Genomic DNA, 23,399 nt, shown 5'->3' on the forward strand with positions numbered 1-23,399 from the left:
AGTGTCTGGATGCACCACAGTTTATCCACTCACCTACTGAAGGTCATCTTGGTTGCTTCTAAGTTTTGCAACTATAAATAAAGCTTCTATAAACCTCTCTGTGAGGGCTTTTGTGTGGACACAAATTTTCAGCTCCTTTGGATAAATGCCAGGGAGCACAGTTGCTGGCTTGTATGGTAGGAGTATGTTTAGTTTTGTAAGAAACCACCAAACTGTCTTCCAAAGTGGCTGCACCGTTGTGCATTCCCACCAGCAACGAATGAGCGTTCCTGTTGCTCCACATCCTCTCCAGCATTTGGTGCTGTCAGTGTCCCAGATTTTGGCCTTTCTAGTAGGTGTCTGATGGTGGTTCATGTTTGTTTTCACTTGCATTTCCCTGATGAAACATGATGTGGAGCAACTTTTTACGTTTACTTGCCATCTGTATATCTTCTTTGGTGAGGTGTCTGTTGAGGTCTTTGGCGCATTTTTCATCTAACTGAGCGTTAAGAATTCTGTGTATATTTTGGATAACAGTCTTCTATCATGCACATACACTAGGTTGGTCAAGGTCATAGCTGAGAACAGATGGGAGACTGGAGCTGGGTCACGGCCTGACAAGGGTGCTGTTTACAAGGATATGGGGAGGGGTGAAGAAGACTGGTAGGGGGTGGTGGCAGGACCTAGGCCAGCCAGGGGAGGGGCTGAGGCCAGGCCCCTCAGGAGGGGAATACACCTGAGGTGTATGAGGCAGGATATCGGCCTCCAAAGTGTCCAGGTCCGAATCTGCGGATATGTCACACTACACAGGATATGTTACATCTTCTGCCTCCCTCTCTCTGTCTCTCTGTGTCTCTCTGTCTCTCTGTGTCGCTCTCTCTCTCATCACACACACAAACACACACACACACACAATGACTCTCTTGTTCTCATGAAAGTAAACTCTGTTCCTCTGAGTCAGAAAACCCCACCATAACTCACTCCTGGAGTGAGGGAAACAGGGAATTAACTGTCTTTTTTTCAAGGTTCAAGTAGCAAATAATCTCTCCGGGTCATTTGTCGGCATCAGGACCAAAAGCTGACTAGGGCTCGGAAACTGTCTTAGCTGGCTCCAGCTACAGAACAGCATTCAGGGCTGGGTGGCTTAAACAGCAGAAATGTATTTTCTCACAGTACTGGAGGCTGCAAGTCCAAGACTCAGGTGCCAAACAGATTTGGCTCCTGGTGGGAGCTCTCTTCCTGGCTTGCAGAACATCTCCTCCTCACTGTGTCCTCATGTGGCAGAAAGACAGAAAGAGACAGAGAGAGAGGGAGGGAGGCAGCTCTCTGATGTCTCCTCTTATATGGACACTAATCACCCTTATGACCTCGTTTAACCCTAATTACTTCCTCACTCCACATACAGTCACTAAGTCTTCAACAGTTGGGGAGCCGGGGACACAGTTCAATCCACAGCAGAAGCCCCCGGGATGGGATCCTACAAGCAACAGGCAAGAAAGTCAGGAACCTGAGCAAACAAAGCAAGCAGAAAACCCCGACTCCTGGCCTCAGAGACCCCCTTGCCTGGCCAGGAAGCCTTGTCAATACTTGACACTACTGCCCGGACAGCCCAAAGCAGAGCAACACTCCACCTCTGGCATCCCTGGACTCAGAACTGCTGCCCTTCCATAACTGCCCACCCCTGGCAGCGCCTTCCAGCACTGAGTGGTTGTGAATTATTTGCTGCACAATTAGAGATGGAGGAATTAAGCCTGGTCTGTGGCTAAACAGGAAAGCCAAGATTTTGATTCTTTTTTTTTTTTAAGTCAGCAGGCAGCTTTCTTTTATTTATTTTTATTTATTTATTTTTGGCTGCGTTTGGGTCTTCATTGCTGCGCGTGGGCTTTCTCTAGTTGTGGCGAGTGGGGGCTGCTCTTTGTTGCGGTGCATGGGCTTCTCATTGCGGTGGCTTCTCTTGTTGCAGAGCATGGGCTCTAGGCACACGGGCTTCAGTAGTTGTAGCTCACGGGCTCAGAAGTTGTGGCTCGCGGGCTCAGTAGTTGTGGCTCACAGGCTCTAGAGCACAGGCTCAGTAGTTGTGGCACACGGGCTTAGTTGCTCCGCAGCATGTGGGATCTTCCCGGACCAGGGCTCGAACCTGTGTCACCCGCCCTGGCAGGCAGATTCTTAACCACTGCGCCACCAGGGAAGCCCCAAGATTTTGATTCTAACATAGACAGTGGGGGATATCAAGGATCAGAGTCTTGCAATACAGGCTGAAACCAATCTTGACACAAGTGATGTTTGTATTCAGAGGCAAAAGTAAGTTCTCGTGGGTATTGAAGAAGCAAGCGCTAGTCTCCAAGCATCTATACACAGATACACTCTCTAGGAAGAGTTTCAGGTTAGCGGGACCATGCATGAGATCTACAACCAGAGGGCACATCAGTCATTCTCCTCTGTCCCCCTGGGTGAAGAGAGAAACTGCAATCCCTCTGCACACATCTGTAAGGGGAAGCCACTGGGTGCGTCACTGGTGCTAAATCTTCCTACTCACTCGTTAACTGCATTTCACCATCCTCCTCTGACCTGGCTGGAGAGGCCCAACCACAGAAGATATGAAGGAAATTCTCCTCTTTCTACATGACACAGGATGCTTGCCTAGAACTGTCCTTAAAAGGTAACAATACCTCTTCATGTCTTTGATGGTGTGTCCTGGAAAACGGACTCACCCCCAATAGCACCACAAATGAAAAACCAGAGCCTGCCCCCTTTTTCTTGGAGCTTCTTTACCTCAAAAGAGTTAAGAATTTAACTCCTTGAAGTGACAGCCTGGGAACTCCAGCCCTGAAGATTCCTATCTGCTCTGTGCTCTAACCCAAAGAGATAAGAAAACCAGATCATAGTATTTTTCATTCCTCCTTTTCAGAGAGTAAACTAGGCTAAGAGAGACAGGAGGCCTGTCCAAGACACACAACCAGTGAACAGCAGAGATGAGACTTGGACCCACCTCTTCCGACTCCACCCCGGGGGTCCTTCCACTCTTCCAGTCTAGACCTTGGGAGGCTAAGTCCTTGGAGAATTCGTCCAAAGGGAAGCAGGAACTTGCCCTTCTCCAGGTCCTACAGGCCTGATTGAGCTATGTGAAACCCAGTAAAAAGTTAAAAATTTATTAATATTGGTTATTTGCTTTAAAGAAAATTTGTCTAAAACTCATATGTATGGAATCCTTGTGATGGACAGAATTGTGTCCACTCAAAGCATATATGTTGCGACTGCCCTGGTGGCACAGTGGATAAGACTCGTGCTCCCAATTTAGGGGGCCTGGGCTCGATCCCTGTTCAGGAAACTAGATCGCACATGCATGCCGCAACTAAGAGTTCTCATGCCGCAACTAAGGAGCCGCATGTTGCAATTAAGGAGCTGGTGAGCTGCAACTAAGGAGCCCGCCTGCCACAACAAAGACCCCATGCAACCAAATAAATAAATATTTTAAAAGTTCAAACTATATATATATATATATATATATGTATATATATATATACATAAGCCCTAGCCCCAAAAGTGACTGTAAGGTTATATATCCAAATGGAAGAATTAAATATCACTGGGCCATAACAACTTTGCTGAAGACAAAAAATCAGGAGACCTGGTTCTGGCCTTAAATGCCCGGGGAGCTAAGGGTGAGATAAGAAAGCCTCCACTAGGGCCTTCCAGTTGTAAAATTCTGGTGTTCTAGGAGGGCTTAGGAAAGAGACCAATGGAAGGTTTTGAAACATGCGAAACAGACTTCTTTTCCCTTGCTGACACTGCTCCATGAGAATGACATTCTTGAAGGACTGGGGAAACGTGATATCATGAGGAGGCATCTGACACTGACAAAGGAGTCCTTGAGGTTATTAGTGCGGCACTGAAACAGCCTTTAACAGAAGATGAAAGAGTGCTTTAGCAAGAAGAATGACAGCTGCAAAATGCTGAACTGCGGGCAAATTCTTGATCAGTTGTCCCTGGGACTATACACACAGACGGTAGCACAGCACAGGGCCACGCAGTAAGTGTGGGAGGCCTACTTATGCTGTGGTGCAGAGTTTCACACAGATCCACCCTCTTCAACTTCACAGGGATTCTGCAATAATATTTTTTAAATGCGTTGAGAGAGGGTTAAAAAATAACTTGCCCAAGGTCAAACAGCTAGTACGTGCAGGCGTCTGGCCCAACGCATGTCTCTCAGGTCCCAAAAGGAGCCCGCCGTCCACCCAGCACGTGTTTCCTGCGTGGAGCTGAACTGAGAAATTTGAGCGCGGCTAGCGGGCCTCCCCTCGCGGTCCTGCGCTGGCTCGGGGGCACCCTTCGCGGGGCGTGTCCTCCTGTTCTGGAGGTTCCCAGAGAGGAGGAGGCGCAGGCTGACGGAGCAGCTCTCCCAGTCTCCGGGCAGGGAGAGGGAGGGAGTGCAGCCGCGGGAGCGGGATGGAGACCAGCAGCCCGCGGCCCCCGGGACCCAGCCCCGGCCCCGCGCTGGGCCTGGACGCCCGACTGGGCGTGGACACGCGCCTCTGGGCCAAGGTGCTCTTCACCGCGCTCTACTCGCTCATCTTCGCGCTGGGCACTGCGGGCAATGCGCTGTCCGCGCACGTGGTGCTGAAGGCGCGGGCCGGCCCCCCCCGGGCGCCTGCGCTGCCACGTGCTCAGCCTGGCGCTCTCCGCCCTGCTGCTGCTGCTGGTCGGCGTGCCCATGGAGCTCTACAACTTTGTGTGGTTCCACTACCCCTGGGTCTTCGGCGACCTGGGCTGCCGCGCCTACTATTTCGTGCGCGAGCTGTGCGCCTACGCCACGGTGCTCAGCGTGGCCAGCCTGAGCGCCGAGCGCTGCCTGGCCGTCTGCCAGCCCCTGCGCGCCCGAAGCCTGTTGACACCGCGCAGGACCCGCCTCCTGCTGTCCCTCGTCTGGGCCGCCTCGCTCGGCCTGGCTCTGCCCATGGCAATCGTCATGGGGCAGAAGCACGAGCTGGAGACGGCCGGCGGGCGGCCGGAGCACGCCTCACGCGTGTGCACCGTGCTGGTGAGCCGTACCACGCTGCAGGTCTTCATCCAGGTAAGCGGGAGGGGCGACCCTACAGCCTGTTTTCATCTCTCATACTGGAGACCAGTCGGAAAGTTGGGTCTCATTGCCCCATTTTACAAAGGACTTGTGGAGAGACTTGGCTAAAGTGAAACACTAAGAGAAGTGCAAACAAGAATGAAATATTGCCATTTGCAGCAACATGGATGGACCTAGAGATTATCATACTAAATGAAGTTAAGTCAGAGAAAGACACATATTATATGATATCGCATATATGTGAAATCTAAAACATAATACAAATGAATATATATACAAAACAGAAACAGACTCTCAGACATAGAAAAATTTATGGTTACCAAAGGGGAAAGGGAGGGGAGAGGGATAAATTAGGAGTATGCAATTAACAGATAAAAACTACTATATATAAAATAGGTAAGCAACAAGGATTTGCTGTATAGCACAGGGAACTATATTCAACATCTTGTAATAACCTATATGGAAAATTTTTAAAAATATATATGTATGTATAACTGAATCACTTTGCTGTATACCTCAAACTAACACAGTATTGTAAATCAACTATACCTCAATAAAAAAAAATAATAAAGAAAAAGAAGTCCAGATTTGAATTCAAAATTAACTCTGAAGGCTTCCCACTCTTGCAGGAGTGGTGAGCAAATGTGATGGGGTATAAGAATTACCCTGAGAGCAGGTAAAAATATAGATTTCATGACCCACCCTAGGCTTCTGCTTTTTTATTATCACCAAAACTAGTCATCTTTAGCCCCATGACAAGAACGTGAAAGAACAACTAGTTTACTGGGACGTTGTGCAGACATAAAAAGAGGCCTGAACATTCAACATTAATGAAGCGTTTCAAAAGAAATACATATATCCACTGCAGCCTTACTGAGAATATGGAAAAATGTGAAGTTAAACCCAATAAGAAAACATTCCACTTGCTTTCAAAGTGGCTTACTATGGTCCCTATCAGGAGAATTACTCAAAGCCGGCTAGGCAGGATCCTTAATTTTTAAAAACTCCACTTCCTCTATCAGACATTTTTGCAAGTTGTCCAACTCCTTACCCCAGTCTGGACCTGATGATAAAGGAGGCCAAAACAACAAACACCAAAACCCACCAACAGTAACCATACTAATGGAACTGGTCCTGCAGGGAATCAAGACAGCAGTCAGAATAAGGGAGGCCACTGACAACAGTGGGAGTGGCTCCTCCTAGCACTGCATCAGGTGGACTAATTGTGACCTCAGACCTCAGCAGTCTGCCCACATGCTTGCTGCCTGCCCCAGCCCTGGCCCAAGCACATCCCGGCCACGGGGCAGCACAGGACACTCATCTACCTCCCAGCGTCCCAGCTGCCTCCAGATTGTGAGCTGCAGGGAATCAGTCAGCAGAACAGTCAGTGCACTGCTGCTTCTGCCCAAGGCCTGACTGCCTGGTTCCCGCTGCACACTGGTGTGGTCCCCCGGCAATGGACTAACAACCCCAGGCTCCAAAGACCTGGTTGTTAAGTTCTACCACGCTTCACAGCCTGGGGTAGTGGCTTCCAGGCTGTACTTATATTGGAGTTAGGCCTGAGAGAGAAAAAAGTGTCAAGCAGGGGCTTCCCTGGTGGCGCAGTGGTTGAGAGTCCGCCTGCCGATGCAGAGGACACGGGTTCCTGCCCCGGTCCGGAAAGATCCCACGTGACGCGGAGCGGCTGGGCCCGTGAGCCATGGCCGCTGAGCCTGCGCGTCCGGAGCCTGTGCTCCGCAACGGGAGAGGCCACAACAGTGAGAGGCCCGCGTACGGCAAAAAAAAAAAAAAAAAAAAAGTGTCAAGCAATGTTTGTGCTGCAGATATGCTACTTTCAACGTTTGCTTTACTGGTACGGACCAACCAATGCAACGAAAGCCATGAAGTGTTCGCGGGCCAAGCTTTTGACATTATGTGTAGTGAATTCTTTCAGTGTACCAGTGTTGTTTGACAAATGGTGTATGTCAAAAATGTTTCATTTGAGATGTACAGCCTGTGTTAACACAACAAAACAACCAGACTCAAATTATTTTGGCCCAGCTTTCTTTTTAGTGTCTTATCAGTGAGTTGATTCATTATCCACATGAGTCAATGCTTTTTGACCAAGGAAAATGCTCAGAGTTTTTGAAAGTAGAAAAAGCTGCAAGGGCATACCTTGTTTTATTGCTCTTGGCTTTACTGTGTTTTTTACAAATTGAAGGTTTGTGGCAACGCTGAGTTAAGCAAGTCTATCAGCACCATTTTTCCAGTAGCATTTGCTCATTTCATGTCTGTGCCATATTTTAGTAATTCTCGCAATATTTCAAATAAAGATTATGACAGCTATAAAGTTTATGACACACTGAAGGCTCAGGTGATGGTTAGCAAATTTTAGCAATAGAGTGTTTTTACATTAATGTATGTACATTGTTTTTTTTAGACATCATGCTATTCCATACTTAATAGACTACAGTATAGGGTAAACATAACTTTTATATGCACTAGGAAACAAAAAAATTCATGTGACTTGAATTTATTGCAATATTCACTTTATTGCAGTGGTCTGGAACCAAACCCGCAATATCTCCAGGTATGCCTTGATAGTTCTTCTAGAAAGATCTCAAAGGTGCCAAAGATTAATCACTAACTTATGAATATATGTTTTACCTTCAATTTCTGTCTTGACTGGTACTAAAGTTACAGTTTGATAGTAAGTATATTGTCAATAAAAACCTGTTTGGTTCCACAACAAACTTAAAATGATTGTCATGTACAGTGTTTTATTTTTCTCTGGGTGTTGCTGACTTGTAAGCATGCATTAAGGTGAAAAAAGCCTGAATGATAACTCCTTAAAAAGGTGCAGCACCCAATTGAGATACTTTGTGATGATTTTTTGTTGTCGTTCTGGCCGCACAATTGCAGGACCTTAGTTCCCTGATCGGGATGGAACCCATGCCCCCTGCGGTGGAAGAGCAGAGTCCTAGCCACCGGACTGCCAGGGAAGTCCCCATTTTTTTCTGCACTGATTTTAAAGTGCTATTAAAATGTTTCATTTTTTTTCAATGTTTGCAGAGGGAAAGAACTGAGGAGGAGAAAACCCTATAACACATGTATTTTGAATTTGAAAAATTAAACATTTAAAACACAAGGTATATAAAGTTGAACAGCTGCTCCCTTTCTGTTCCTCCATGCTCTGATTTCTAGTCTCTGATCTGGAGGCAACCACCATCCACTCTTAGGTAACCCCCGCTACATTTTGCCTACATTTTCCAAAGAATACGCCTGCTTTATCCGTCAGCCTTAAGTTTATCCACTGACTTGTACCTGTAGAAGATGAATACGTCATTCTTTTACATTCCCATCCCTGCCCTCCACACCCCACGTTCACACACACTTCCTCTCACCATCCTTTCAGTATCATTATGTCATGGTATTTGGTTAGATTCATGGTCAATATTTACTTTATTGTGACTATGTAAAATTCTTCACTGATGAGCCAGGTTGTATATTTTTGGTTTTTGTCCTTTCCAATATTACAATATTATCTCCAGTATTTGTTTTCCTTGCAGTTAATAAATGAATAGCCTTTTTTTTCCCCCTCTCATTTGCTTAGTTTCCCATCTATTTCTAACTCATTTTTCCTTCTCTACCAGAAGTATAAATACCATTTCAATATGTTCAGACCCATGAGGTAATCTACCAGCTTCATCTTGTCTTCTTCAATCATCCCTAGAGCCCTGTCTTCTGGTCCAGCCTCACTGGGTGCAGAGCTGGCACCTTGCCAATGCCACCCCATCTCTCTGCTCCTCTGTGGGACACTGATTTGGGGATCCCAGGTCTCCCCCTCTGTATTTGTTCATAACCTTATTCTGATGGAACATATGCTCTTGTAACCTCCTGTGGCCTGAGAGAAAGTTCGTAGAAGGTAAAAAAATGTTTAAGAATTTGCATGTCTGAAAATGTTTCATTTTATCCTTGCATTTCTCATAATATGGCTGGGCAGAAAGTTATAAGATGGAAATCGTTTTCCTCACAGATTGTGACGCATCACTCTTGTTTTCTAGCTTCTTCCACTGTTGTTTTGAGTGAGTATAATGACATTCTGGTACCCCATCCTTTGTATGTGCCATTTTATCCCTTCGGAAGCTTTCAAGACTTTATCTCCAGGCACTAAAATTCCTAAGAACACGCCCTGACATGGATTTATTTTCATTCATTGTTCTGAGTAGCCAAATGCTTTTCAGCCTAGAAGCTCATATTCCTCCATTTTGGGAAATCTTCCTTAAACGTGGTTTTGGTCGTGTGTTTCGATGTTGTCGTTATAATTTCAGTCTAGAAGCTCATATTCCTCCATTTTGGGAAATCTTTCGTAAACGTGGTTTTGGTCGTGTGTTTCGATGTTGTTGTTATATTTTCTCTATTCTTTTTCTTTCTGGAACGGCTATTATTTAGATGGTGAGCATCCTAAACGTCCCAAATTTTCTTATCTTTTCTCTTCCATTTTCATTGCTCTCTCCTTACTTTCTGAGGATTTTCTCGACTTCCTCTTGTAAGCCTGGTGTCACCACGCGCCTGCCACCCCCCACTCCTGCTGCTACAGATTCCTGGGCCCTTGGGCCCGGCCTGATGACCAGAGTATCGCTGAGCCTTGGTGATACCTCCATAACCTCTGGAATTACCTTTTCCAGGTGAATGTGCTGGCGTCCTTTGTGCTCCCCTTGGCATTAACTGCTTTCCTCAGCGGGGTCACCGTGAGCCACCTGGAGGCCCTCTGCTCCCAGGGCCCATCCCCTTCTGCCACAGGCAGCTCCGCCCCCAGCCACCTGAAGCTAATGAGCGAGGAGAGGAGGACACTGGCCCTGGGAGGCCAGGCCGCCCTGGTGAGACACAAGGACTCCCGCCGGATCCGTGGCCTCCAGCGCAGCATCCAAGTTCTCAGTTAAGTGCCCGGTAACACCGCCCAGAGGGGAAGGGCCGGATCCAGGGCTGCCTCCGCCAACACCTGGCCACATGACCTTGAGCAAGTTACTGCCTCCCTCCAGCCGTCATTTTTCTCTTTGCCCCGGGGAGTTATATAATCACCAATAGGCTTCTGTAAGGTGCAGCAGTAGAATTAAAGGAAAGAATGGGAATTGTGCACGTGAACCCCCCAGTCTGATCCAGGGAGTGGTGCCCAAAGACAAGCAGATGCCTGGCTGCTTCTCAGGGAGTCTGGCCATACAGACGGACGCAAGGAGCAAAGGTAGTTAAGGATCCACAGACCAGGAACAGTGGACTCAAACCAGCTGGGTCTCCAAATCCAGCTCTCCACTAGCTCTCTACCGTTCCTAATGTGACATCGATCAGTGTGTTTGCTTTTCTACATATCCGGGCAAACTTGGCTCTGTAAGGGCAACTTTAAAGGCACAGGAAAACAGAGGTCTTTCCAAGCACCTGCTGTGATCCAGGAACTCACGACGGTCTGGGAGGATGGAGTAAGGGAGAGGGTCTCCTCTGTCATCAGTGCCACGGTCTTGTGGGCAGGACCAAAATATAGGAGCCAAGTGCAATGTGATGTGACAAGTAACCGAGGCAGCACACGAAAGGCCTGGATTTCCCTCCATAGACAACGGGCCGTCATGGCAAGAGCTGGTGTCCAGAGCTGCTCTTGAGATATATGTGCTCGGCAGTCTTAGAGGACAGGCTCTCCAAGTTTGAGAAGTTTGCTTCTCAAACTTCTGTGTGCACAAGAATGATGTGGGCAGTTGTAAGACGCAGCCCACTGGCCCCCAACCCAGAGATTCTGATTCAGCCGGCCTGGGATGTGCCTGAGAATTTACATTTCTCACAAGCTCCCAGCTGAGGTGGACACTGCTGGTGCAGGGGCCACAGTGGATTAGAGAATGGGTTTGCCACTCAGGGCAGGAGTAGAAGAAAGGAAAGGAAGAGGTAGAAGGTTAGGGACAATGGAGCCACTTACGAGACTGCCGTCATAATCCGGTGGAGGGAAGATATGGGCCCCTAGGGTGGGCACAGTGGAAGTGAGGAAGGAATGGAGAGGGAGATGCTTTGTAATAGATTGGATCTCGGGGGTAATGGAAAAAGAAGAAGACTCTGTGGCTTACGATGTGAGTGCCACATGGATGGTGGTGCCATCAATCAATCAGAAAAAGGGACAGAAGAGGGAGAGGCCTTATAAGGCAGAGGACATTTGAGTTCTGTTGTCTCTGCAGTCAGACAAAGTGGGAATATCTAGCCCTGGGTTGGGAGTATTTTCTAGTGACCAGGAGCTTATAGATATTGTAGCAGTTTCTAGAAGCATGTCAGTGGACAGGTCAGGATTAAAGTGGACATTCACTCAGAGGACAGGGTAACACCAGGTTTGGGAATAGATCCAGGTAAGGGTGTGTCAGATAACCTCAAAGTCCCCTTCCAACCCCTAGACTCTAGGAGCAATTTCAAGGGAAATGCTCTTGTCACCTTGGGCAGCTTCTTCCCCAGAGATGGTGTAACTGTTACGTGTTTCCTGTCTGTCTGTCTCTCCCCGGTCCTGCAGGAGCCATCATGGCTGTGTATGTCGTCTGCTGGATGCCGTACCACGCCCGCAGGCTCATGTACTGCTACGTCCCTGACAACGGGTGGACCGAGTGAGTGAGGGGAGGAGCCCCAGCACACAGGGAGGGGCAGCCGGGCGGGGCCAGGGCTGCCTCTGCTCTCCGGAGGGACCCCCAGTTGCTGGGTTCCCCAGAACTCTGGCCTCCATTCTATCCGGTCCTGCCCAGTCTGTTATCCCAAAAGCTCCCAGCTCAGGGTGGGGAACAGAGCATTATCCGGAAACCTCTCTGAACTGGTCAGGCCATGTGAGTGGTAGTCAGGGTTATGGGCATCCTGACTTCAGGACGGACAGCAGCCTACAGGTAGGGGGCGGGGAAAAGGCCATGTTCTTACAAGGAGAGAGGGAAGAAGCCTCAGAGCTGTGATTCCATGAGTTAACAGAGGCCCCTTAGAGACCAAACCATGCACACCCTTTTTATGACACAATTGCAGAAAAGCAAAGCAGAGAATCCCTTATCTTCCTTTTGGAAATCACTATGCCTCGATCATAAGGGAAAGTCAAACATCTGAGAGGAGAGAGATCCCACGTGGCCTCCAAGGAGATAGCTGTGTCTACAGATGGCTCCTTCTCGAGAGCTGCTAGCGCCCCCCTCCGACCCCCACGTGCACACACATGCACACACACAGCCCTTCCCACGGCGACAAGGGGCACAGCTTCTCAGAAGGACTTTCTCCTCTTAGTGAAGCCACATCTCCTTGACCACACCCAGCAGCACGAGGCTCCCCATGTCTCAGCGGGCTGGCCAGTGGCCCCCGTCCACCGGCAGGTGTGCCCTTCACTGTGCAGGTGACCGGGCCGGGCAACCAGGCACAGGGACTCAAAGGCTGGGTGGGGCAGGCGAGCCAAGGGCAGCTGGTGTGACGGAACGTCTCTTGAATTCACACTGAGCTTCCCGATAGCAATAAGCAGGCCTCCCTCACGCAGCCGTGTGGAAGGGGAGACACTCCCAGCAGCAAGGGGAGGATGCCGCGGGCAGGCGGCAGGCCCTCTAACCTGCCTTCCGGGTTTCTCCTCCAGCAAGCTCTACGATTTCTATCACTACTTCTACATGGTGACCAACACGCTTTTCTACGTCAGCTCGGCGGTGACCCCTGTGCTGTACAATGCTGTGTCCTCCTCCTTCAGAAAACTCTTCCTGGAAGCCCTCAGCTCCCTGTGTCGAGAGCACCACCCCACGGAGCCATTCCCCCCAGGGGCCCCGGAGCCCCGTCCTAGTGGATACAGCATCCGGCCCTGGGGCTCCCCCAGGAATCCTGGCCTGGATCAAATTGAAGAATGAGAAGAGTAACACTGACTGCACAGCCATCCAGCAGTCAGATGAGCAATTTCATCACTAATAACTCAAGCCATGCAGTCAGGCGGACCTACAGGGACCCCCAGCTCTGCCACTCACCAGCTGTGTACCTGCAGGCGAGTCACTTACACCTCTTAGCCTCAGTCTCCTCGTCTGTGTGATGGAGACGAATAATACCCATCTTTCCTGTTGTCTGAAGATTAAACACTTAGCACAGTGCCTGGTGCATAATAAAGAATATATTTTCGCTGGCATTATTTTTGTTGCTATTGTTATTACTATTATTATTATTATTGTTATTGCTGTTTCTCTGCTCTCCTGAATTTCTGCAAATGACAAACCAACAGTGCCCAGAGCTGACTGCCTTGTTAGATCACATGAGCTGTAGTAAAATCGTCCAGTCGCTCCAAGTAAGGGAGCAGCCATTCACCCCAGCAGGAGCATTCTGTGGGCCCTAGAGAGCCTGGAGTCACCAGCTGCCCTCTCTGGCCTCGGACCTGTGTGTCTGCCTGACGTGAGGCGGCCGGTGCAGCCGTGGGATGACGGCAGGGCTGCCTGCTCTGGAGAACAGCCCCACAGACGTGCTCTGGCCAGCAGTGTTCGGAAAGGTTGCATTTCCATTCTTTTTGTCAGAGCAGGCTCCCTCCATTTCCCCGCAGGTCTCAGCCCCTCTCCTGCCTGCACAGGGCCAAGTACTGCTTGACGCGGCCAGCCTTGCTCCTGAAGGCTTGTGAGGCCTGAGCCCAGAGAGAAAGGGTGGTTTTCCTGTCTGTTGCCATTGAAGCCACAGATCTGCAAAGGGGCAGGAAGAGAAAAGTGAAGCGCAGAGCAGACGGACCAAGAAAAGGTTTCTGGGGCTTCCCCAGTGGCGCAGTGGTTAAGAATCCACCTGCCAATGCAGGGGACACGGGTTGAGCCCTGGTCCAGGAAGATCCCACATGCCGCGGAGGAGCTAAGCCCGTGTGCCACACCTACTGAAGCCCACGTGCCTAGAGCCTGTGCCCCGCAACAACAGAAGCCACCGCAATGAGAAGCCGCGCACCGCGACCAAGAGTAGGCCCCGCTCGCCACAACTAGAGAAAGCTCGCGCGCAGCAACAAAGACCCAACGCAGCCAAAAATAAATAAATAAATAAAATTTAAAAAGAAAAAAGGTTCTCTCTGATTAACTGTGTTGATGTTTCCCTGAACTCCGTCCATCACTCACCCTGGTCCCCAGTCCTGGAACCAGCACCTGTGCACACACATCACGGGCAAACAGTCACACAGACACATCACACACACATCACGTGCACACACATTCATGCACACATATCACGCCACACACTACACGCACACGCGCCTGGACGAGTACCCTGTTGGAGGTGAGAAGCTAGAACCGGCAAAGGAAGACAGGAAAGGTGGCCAGGAGGAAGGGCACACGGCCTGGGGTGCTGTGCAGTGGCCACTGCATGAGTGGGAGGTGACCGTTCTGGCCCCCAGCCCCTAAGCCCTTGAGAAAAGGCCAGAGGCGATGACAACACACTTCAGAGAGAGCCTACACAGAGCCCACCACCCTCCTTGTCAGGGAGAGGAAGGGCCACCTGGAAAGAAGGAGCCACACGGGGCTGGTCTTGGGAACCTCTTGTCAGGTGGCTCCGAGGGTCGGGCATGAGATCGCCCGGTGGATGGAACAGGACAGACTCCAGACTGACACGTGGAGGGTGGGCGCCCCCTCTCTGCCCCGTGTGCCTGGGCTCCGCCACACTGGCTGAGGATCCCTGTGGGCTGATCTTAAAGGTCCATCTCTGGAGCTCCTTAGTGAAGGCGGGGGAGGGCACCCTCCTTCATTCTAGTGAAAGCTCACAGAGCACCGTGAAGTAGGAAAGAGCAAGAAGCAGCGCAAAATACAAACTTTGATGCAGCTCCGTTAGGGGGTACAGACGCAGTTGAACCAGCGGGGTCCAGTCGGCCCAGGACTCGGGCCCCAGTCTGGGGCAGACCTGGTTTGGGGCCTGGCCTCATCACTTGGATGAGCCCACCCTGGGCAAAGGAATTTCCTTGAGCCTGTTTTTTCATCTAGAAAACGGATGGAGCAAAAGTCCTTAAATCCAGTTTTTAAAAATAATGTAGATCAGCAAAAACTGACTTGGATTTGAAGCAATGTACAGCCCTTAGTTATCCTTCTTCATAGAAGTATATGTACATTTTGCTGCAGAAATGTGAATGCTCCAAGTTCCTGTGTGTCAGCTCTGGCTGCCATCACCAAACAACACAGACTGGGGGGCTTAAACAACAGATGTTTATTTTCTCCAGCTTTGGAGGCTGCAAAGATCAAGGTGCTGACAAGTTTATATTTCATTCTGAGGCTTCTCCTGGCTAGTGGGCAGCGGCCATCTCGCTGTGTGTCCACATGACCTTTGTGCATGTGTCGGGGGGGAGAGAGAGAGCCCTCGGGCGTCTCCTCTTACAAGGACATTAATCCTGCTGGATCAGGGCCCCATCCTTATGACCTCATTATGATGACCTTACTTCATCAGTAATTAACCTGAATTACTTCCTTAGAGGCCCCATGTCCAGATACAGCCACAGTGGGGGTTATGCCTTCAACATATGAATTTTGAGGGATGCCAACACTGAGTCCATAACACCCTGTTAGGGTTGCTGTGGTAAGTGGTATATGAACCATGCTACTTTTCAAAAAGTCAAATACTCTGAATTGCAAAATATCGATACATCTGATCCCAAGGGTTTCAGATAAGAGATTATGCATATATAGTACCTAATAATCAATCTGTAATGACGAAATGAGAAAGAATGAAAAGTTCCTATCACAGTGCCTGGTATACAGTAAATGCCCAATAAATACTAGTCGTCACTATTGTCATCGTCATCACTCTAGACCTCAAACTGGGTAAAACCTGGTAACTGGGTAAACCCTTACAGGAGGCCCTGTGAATAGCAAAGAACAGCAGGACCAAAATTTAAAGAAAAACATATTGAGAAGACAATTTAAGAAAACATGAATGATACGTAAGGAGTTACTTTACATGTTATCCAAAGATCTCATGCAAATCGTTAAGGAAAACACCAAGACCTCAAAGGCCAAGAAACACACCAGAGGACATACGTTCAGCCTCAAAAGTTCCTAAAGAAACAACGATCAAAACAATAGTGATGCAGCACTTTGCGGCGAATACATTCATTTCAAAACGTCAATGACAAGAGCCCATATTGCCACCAGAAACCAGGTGTGATCGATGTGCTCAGACAGTGGAGGGAGGGAAAATCAGAGTGCCCTCCTAGAAAGGAAATAGAAAAGAAATTTTGGAAGCTAGAGAAATGTTCAAAAACTTAGAGCCTATGTTTCACCCGCTGGAAATTTCCTTTAAGGCAGTTTGCCAAGGAAGAAGAGCCTCTCTGTGGGCACACAGGTGTGTTGCCAGGCTCTTCGTGGGGCATTTACCGGCAGGCTCTGGGCCAAGCAGGTTAATCACTCATGATGCCTGCCCCTTACATCCTGCCTGGAAACACTGTTATTACTTTTGTCATTTTACATGTGGGGAAATGGAAGCAAAGAGAGGTTAAGACAAGTCTTGTCCCATTACTTGCATCACACCGCTTCCCAAGAGTCTGATGACAAAAGATGATAAGAAACTAAAGGCTCAGCCTTAAGGAATCGAACGATTCATGATCATTTTTTCAAACAAATCCTATGTGTTAGACCACCATAAACAAATAATAAGACTTACTTAGCAGTATAAACATACTGTGGTTTTACTATTAACTAAACAGGGAAACAGAATGCAAAATTATAGTATGCACAAGTCATTCCGATTCAGAGAAAAGGTCTAGAATGAGGCACTCAGAAGATGGTGAGTTTTCTATGGAGGCGTGAGTGACCTAAGAATAAGGGTGGTTTCTGCCACCTTCATCCCATGATCTGAGTTTAGTAAATGTCTGGTAGAAAAAGGACTGTGAAACCTTTTTTTTTTTTTTTTTCCCTAATCGGTTGGCATAATGTTGTTTGTATAATATCTAAATAACAAATTTCAAATAGAAATCAAATTCCCCTTGCTGGGCCCCAGGTAGAAGCACTGGGCATTGACTCAAGCCCCTGCAGTCCAGGCTCAGACAGGCCTGAAGATGGATCCTGCCTCTGCCACTTATCAGCAAATTCCTTCACCTGCTCGGGCCTCCTGTCCACACCTGTGAAACAGATATGATAACCACTACCCTCTGGATGTTAAGTATTAAATGACATCATACATATGGAAAAATGCTTGGAAAAGTGTGTATGTATCACTTAAAGAGCTCAATGGATAGTAGCCGTTATTAATATAAAGGGAAGCTCTTGGCTCCTGAATGCAGCCGATCTTTACAATTCTGTATTTTTTAATTTATTTATTTTACTTATTTATTTTTGGCTGCGTTGGGTCTTCGTTGCCGCACGCAGGCTTTCTCTAGTTGCGGTGAGGGAGGCTACTCTTCGTTGCGGTGCACGGGCTTCTCTTGTTGTGGAGCGTGGGCTCTAGGCGCATGGGCTTCAGTAGTTGCAGCACACAGGCTCAGTAGTTGTGGCTCGCGGGCTCTAGAGGGCAGGCTCAGTGGTTGTGACGCATGGGCTTAGTTGCTCCGCGGCATGTGGGATCTCCCCGGACGAGGGATTGAACCTGTGTCCCCTGCCTTGGCAGGCGGGTTCTTAACCACTGCACCCCCAACCAGGGAAGTCCTACAATTCTGTGTTTTAAAAAAATAAGCTATATCTATTTGTGTGGTTGTTTGGTCTACTCGTTTGCCTGCTTGGCCAAGATCAAGAAACCCCAAAAGTGTTTCTTTCCTAAGTCTTAGTCTTATAGCCACAACTACCTCATGCCAGGATCCTAGGAAGCCTTTGCCAAACTTTGCCAAACTTTCCCAAACTTTGAAAGATGAAGTATGCATTGCCCACCTGTGTTGATTCCCTAGGGCTTGCATGTAACAAAGTGCCACAAGGTAGTGGGCTTAAAACAACAGAAATTTATCCTCTCACAGTTCTGGAAGCTACAAGCTCAAAATCAAGGTGTCAGCCGGCTATGCCCTCCTAAGGCTCTAGTGAAGAATCCTTCCTTGTCTCCCAGCTTCTGTTGGTTCCCAGCAATCCCTGGAATTCTTTAGTTTGTAGATTGATCACTCCAGTCTCTGTCTCCACAGCCCCATGGCGTTCTCCCTCTGTTTCTCTTTGTCTTCTTATAAAGACACCAGTCACACTAGATTAGGGCCCCACTTTACTCCAATATGACCTCATCTCAACTAATTACATCACAACAATCCTATTTCCAATTAAACTCACATTCTGAACGACTGGGGGTTACAACTTCAATATATCTCATTGGGGGACACAATTCAACTCACAACACCACCCAAAGCCCACCCTTCTTGGTAGGGCAGATTGCCACCCCTAGGAAACACCCTTTCATAGAGCAAAAGATCCTAAGAGAGAAAAATTGGTGCTCGTCCGAGTTTTAGAAGAAAGGCAAAAGGAAACTGGGACAGTCTATTCAGTGAATGACAAATGCAGTCTTAGAATTTCTGTTTCTTCTCTAGACCTGAAGGGCTTGAAAACTCTGCACTGGCCTTCCCAACTGTTTTGCTAATTAAAATGCTAATTCCTTCTGAGCAGGAAGTCTGCCTAAGCAAGTAGACTGAAAAAGAAACCGCAGCCGTGGACACTGGACTTGCCCTTGGTGCATGGTTGTCCCTTCAAGAAGAGCTGTTTGCAGAACCTGAAGCCAGACGTGGGAGGTTTCATGCAAACTTCTTTATTGAAAGTGGTTTCTAAACCTTAATGCTGGGATTGCCTAGACTCTAGGTGGCACACAATGTGGTGCATTTGGTACATGCTTGAATCCAGCACCACATGCAACAGGCAACCCATGAGAAAATTCTGGATCAGTATTTCTTATTGCACACAGAGTCTTAGGAGCCATAGTGCCTTCTAATATACAGCATTTGGGGGAAGTAAATAACTCAAGATAGCACACAGCTGTGATGTTAGTGATATCCTCACACCTGCAGGCATGAATCTACATTTGTTCTGGCACTTGAGAGGTGTGTGATCTCAGACACGTCACTCAGCCTCTCTGAGCCCTAGTTTCTTACTCCGTAAAATGATACCAATGATATCTACTTCAAGTGTGATTGCGATGACTAAATGAAATAATGGACAATTAGCCATCTAGTAAAATGACTAACCATAGTAGATGCTCAAGAAAGTTTGCTACTCACTGTTGCTGATTTCATAGCTAACACAGTCTCCAGGGAGCTGGGTGACTTGGCAAAGGAGCCAAGGCATGAACCCAAGTCTCCCGATTTCAGATTCCGTGCCCTCTGCACCGCCACATCCTGTGTCAAGAACTCTGACATCCATATAAATGTTGCTCTTGTAGCATGATTTCTCCTCCTTTATTGCAAGAGTCGTAAATTGCTGAAAGTTTTCAGGAAAAAAAGAATCAGTTTTTTGGTGTGTACTTATTATTCTTATCTGGTTTTGGGGTGACTGTTATATCTGGCGTTTCAGAAGTACAGGATTCCGTATTTCCCAATGTTCTGGGAGAGTTTTTATTTTATGGCGGTAAAATACACATAAAATTGGCCATTAGTGACATTTAGCACATTCACTACGTTATGTGACCCTCACCGCTATCTAGTTCCAGTACATCTTCTGGAATTCTTATTACACACGAATTCTCTCCTCTTTGAAGGTTAATTACTTTAGACCAAACATATTACTGTGTCAACCAACTCTCATTTCTGTGGGTCTTCTTTGTCTGCTTCTGCAAGAGACATACTAGACTCCATTTATGATTGATTACACCATTTACCCATCTTCTCGTATTTCTCACAATTCTCTGTATTTCATAGCAATGTTGGCATATCTACAACGTGTCGGGACAGTCTCATCCCTCTGGGTAGAACTCTGAATTTTAACTTAAAATATCTCGTTGCCTATTTAATTTTTAAACATGGAGTCCTAGTCTGATTAGCTTTCTTGACCCAATCTGAGAGCCTCAATCTGTTGTTAGGTGACTTTAATTCATTTATAGTTATTTTGATTATTGATAGGATTGGATGTGTATCCTATTTACCAAGCTTTCTTGCTGTTTATCCCCTCCCCAGCCTGCTCTTACCTCATACACTGATTTTGTCAGTGCTACCTTTCCCTTTAATGTTTTAGATATTGGACACCCTGTTTTTTCCTTCTAGCAGCTTCTCTAAAAGTTTTTAACACATATATTTAAATATTCCTTTTCCATTAACATGTTAATCACTTCTGCCCCATTAAACCAAGAATTTTTGCTCAATTTCACTCATTTTATCAGTTCCCCCATCACCGACCACTCCCACCCCCAGCTCCCATGTTAGGATCAGCTAAGATAGAAGAGATTCATTCGTTCATTCAATGGGCATCTCACGGTCCCTACAGTTTGCTGGGCATAATCAAGGCTCTGGGAACAGAGCAGTGGAACTGTCTCATAAAATTCCTCCTTCTGTGGGGAAAGACCAAAAAAACAAAAGACAGCTAAACAGCATTCTGTTAGTAGGTACTCTCAATCAGGGATGACCTCATTGAGGAGGTGGCCTTTGAGTAGTAAGGACCCAGTGCAAGCGAGGGAGGGACCCAAGCGGATGTGAGGGGAGAAGCACTCCGGGCAGAGGCGGGTGCTGGCCTGGCAGTGGCCAAGGTGGTCCAGGAGGGCCAGGCAGCTGACACGCAGTAAGCAAAGGGAGAAGGTAAGGGTCAGCAGAGATCAGGAACATCCCTTTGTACTGCCTTCTTAGAGACTTTCTCAACTGCACCTTCCAGCTGTCTCTTTCACTCTTTTTTTTTTTTGCTGTACGCGGGCCTCTCACTGCCGTGGCCTCTCCCGTTGCGGAGCACAGGCTCCGGACGCGCAGGCTCAGCGGCCACGGCCCACGGGCCCAGCCGCTCTGCGGCATGTGGGATCTTCCCGGACTGGGGTACGAACCCGTGTCCCCTGCATCGGCAGGCGGACTCTCAACCACTGCGCCACCAGGGAAGCCCATGTCTCTTTCACTCTTGAGCTGGTCTATTTCATCCGCCTACAGAGGTTTGAATTTCCGAGATCTGTACCTGATCTTTTTTTGTCCTGGATGCGGTATATTCTTTTTCCCTGAATTTAACTACACTTGGTTGATGGGATTCCGTCTGCTGTATTGACTCTTCATGGAGCTTATCCTCTCCCTCTATAACATTTCCTGTACTTTGTTACGAGTTTTAGCTGTGTGTTTATTTCCGTACTAGGGAGCTCCTGTTTGCTATCTACTGCCGCAAGTGACTGTGGGGACAGGACACTGCAGTGGCGACGGGGTGCCGACAGCTTGTCTTCACAAAGGCCTGGGGACCCGCCCCCTGCTGGGGGCTCTACACTCCGGGCCTGCGCCTCACCCAAACGGCTGCTCAGCCCAGGTTGGTTGCGGGGTGGAGAGCGCGGCAGGGAGGGCTGGGAGGCACCAAAGAGCCTGGCTGCTCCAAGCGACTTCCCCTGTGAACGACCCTGCCAAACGCCCAGGCCCCCCGCCTGCTTCTTTAGTCACTCGGAAGCTCAGGGCACAGGAGGAAACCATCCTCCTGTGTGGCAGGCTTCTTTGCACGCTTTGGGCCATTGTTTCTTCCATTTCTGCCTGTCTTTTCTCTTTCAGGGATTCCTCCACATCTTAATATACCCTTATTTTTATGGAATTGTTCTTCTTTCCTTTCCAAAACTGTCCTTCTGTCATTCATTGAGATTTTAAGCAGTATTAGCCCCCCAGGACCACTGGCCACACTACTTCCTCCCAAAACAATGCAACTCGTTCCCAGCAAAGCAACAATACACGCATCACAAATTCTATTTATAAGGCTGGAGCAAATACGAATACTCGTTTGGGTTTTTTTCCCAAGTTTAAATTAACCAATCAAATGAGGAAAGCAGCCCAGAAGCCACCATTTACAAAAGACAAGTAGAACTAAAGAAGGTAAGTTTTTATTCCGAGATAGGAATAATGACATATACAAAGTGATCATTTTAGAAACACTGATCTAAATCTTTTATACTCATGGACTTTTCTTCTTAGGGAAGAAAAGATTGACATTAACTCTTTGGCATCATCTTTGAAAAGAATTTCTTCTCGGATTGCTATCCATTAGAGTGCTTTAAACGTCTAAGATGGATGCATGAGAGTGCATTCTGCTGATTCATTTCTGACGACCTTTAAACTCTTCCTTTGGTTACGGGCCACTCCACAAGCAGCGTGGTGGGGAGACGGACCCCAGAGTCTGCTTCTGCTTCCCTCCGGCTGTGTGATCTTGGTGAGATGCGCTCTCTACATCTCAACTGTCTCATCTTTGAAATGGGAAGAATAATTCCACGCACATGGGCTGCTGGAAGGGTTAAGCAAGATCGTAACTGTGAAAGCACCTGGCCCAAGGCCCAGCCTCTAGGGGGCCCTCTAACACGCTGGTTTAGAAAACATCCCAGCACAAGCCAGAGTGTGGGCCCATCACAGAACATCGCTGCTGCCTTGTCTGTCCCCCTTCCTCTCCTGTCAGGGACCCAACATTCGTAAGAGAAGACAAGCGATTCAGGGAACTAAAAACTGAGCTTCAATAAATTAGAGTCACAAGTCTAGCTCTTATCAACTATTTTCCACATCGCTTTAGTTGTTCTCATTGTTTGTTTCAAGTAAGCCATTTGGTCCTCTTTCCTTTGTAAGGCAAATTCTATTTCTCAAGGTCAATCTCTGTAACCCTAACTTCCTTCCTGAAACCCCTGTAGCTTTTAAAAAAGTTTCTTTTCACTTTTGCCCTTTCTAAGAGGTAGGGTATTTACCCTATACTATTTTAATAGAATCGTATTTGCTCTGAAGTGAAACTATTTGTTTTACTTTATTAAAGTTGATGCCTTTGGGCTAGCTTCTAAAAGAGTAAACTTACATAATTCTTATTAAGTGAACCTACTTCATTTTTTCTTGTCTCCAGCCTTTACAGTTAAAAGGTTCTTTTGGAATATTGTTCTGTAGTAGGTTATAGAGAAACCTATGTAGCCAACATGATATCCATCATCTGAAACGCTGGCGCCTGTACAAGATAAGCCAAGGGGGATCCTTCAGAGCTAAGAGAAGAGTCAAGTCTGTCCATGGAAGCACATGGACGATGTGACAGCAGGCAAAACTTTGTTCTTCATATGATGGACTTCGACACAGGCCAGGGCGATGGGGTCTGCCCCGGAACCTAGGGGCCTTTGGTTTGAGTTCCTGCTCACCGTTCACTCATCCCCGTGGGTCTCAGTAAGTCTCGGTCCACCTCTGGGCCTCGGTTCCCTGGCACCTACCGTGAGGGGGTGGCCAACAGACACCTCTGGGTCCTGCCCCAGTCCAGACACTCCGTGGTTCCTATTCTTCCTTTAGCCTCAGCAGCCTGAGGTTCTGAAGGCCCCACCCTCAGGTGTGTCTCCC

At 47.9% G+C, this 23,399-nt stretch overlaps 1 protein-coding gene across 1 annotated transcript; it reads left to right on the top strand.

The window, feature by feature from the left end:
* Positions 1–4,425: 4,425 nt before the first annotated feature.
* On the top strand, positions 4,426–13,665 carry NTSR2 (neurotensin receptor 2). Its single transcript, XM_029231636.1, is given in 7 exon segments — positions 4,426–4,614; positions 4,616–5,050; positions 9,724–9,973; positions 11,571–11,661; positions 12,648–12,822; positions 12,824–12,942; positions 13,611–13,665. Coding segments are annotated over 7 exon segments (1,314 nt in total).
* The last annotated feature ends 9,734 nt before the right edge of the window (positions 13,666–23,399 follow it).

The sequence above is a fragment of the Monodon monoceros genome, unplaced genomic scaffold (genome assembly GCF_005190385.1).
Source record: "Monodon monoceros isolate NGI ecotype Baffin Bay Population unplaced genomic scaffold, NGI_Narwhal_1 Super_Scaffold_19, whole genome shotgun sequence".
Classification (NCBI taxonomy): Eukaryota; Metazoa; Chordata; class Mammalia; order Artiodactyla; family Monodontidae; genus Monodon; species Monodon monoceros.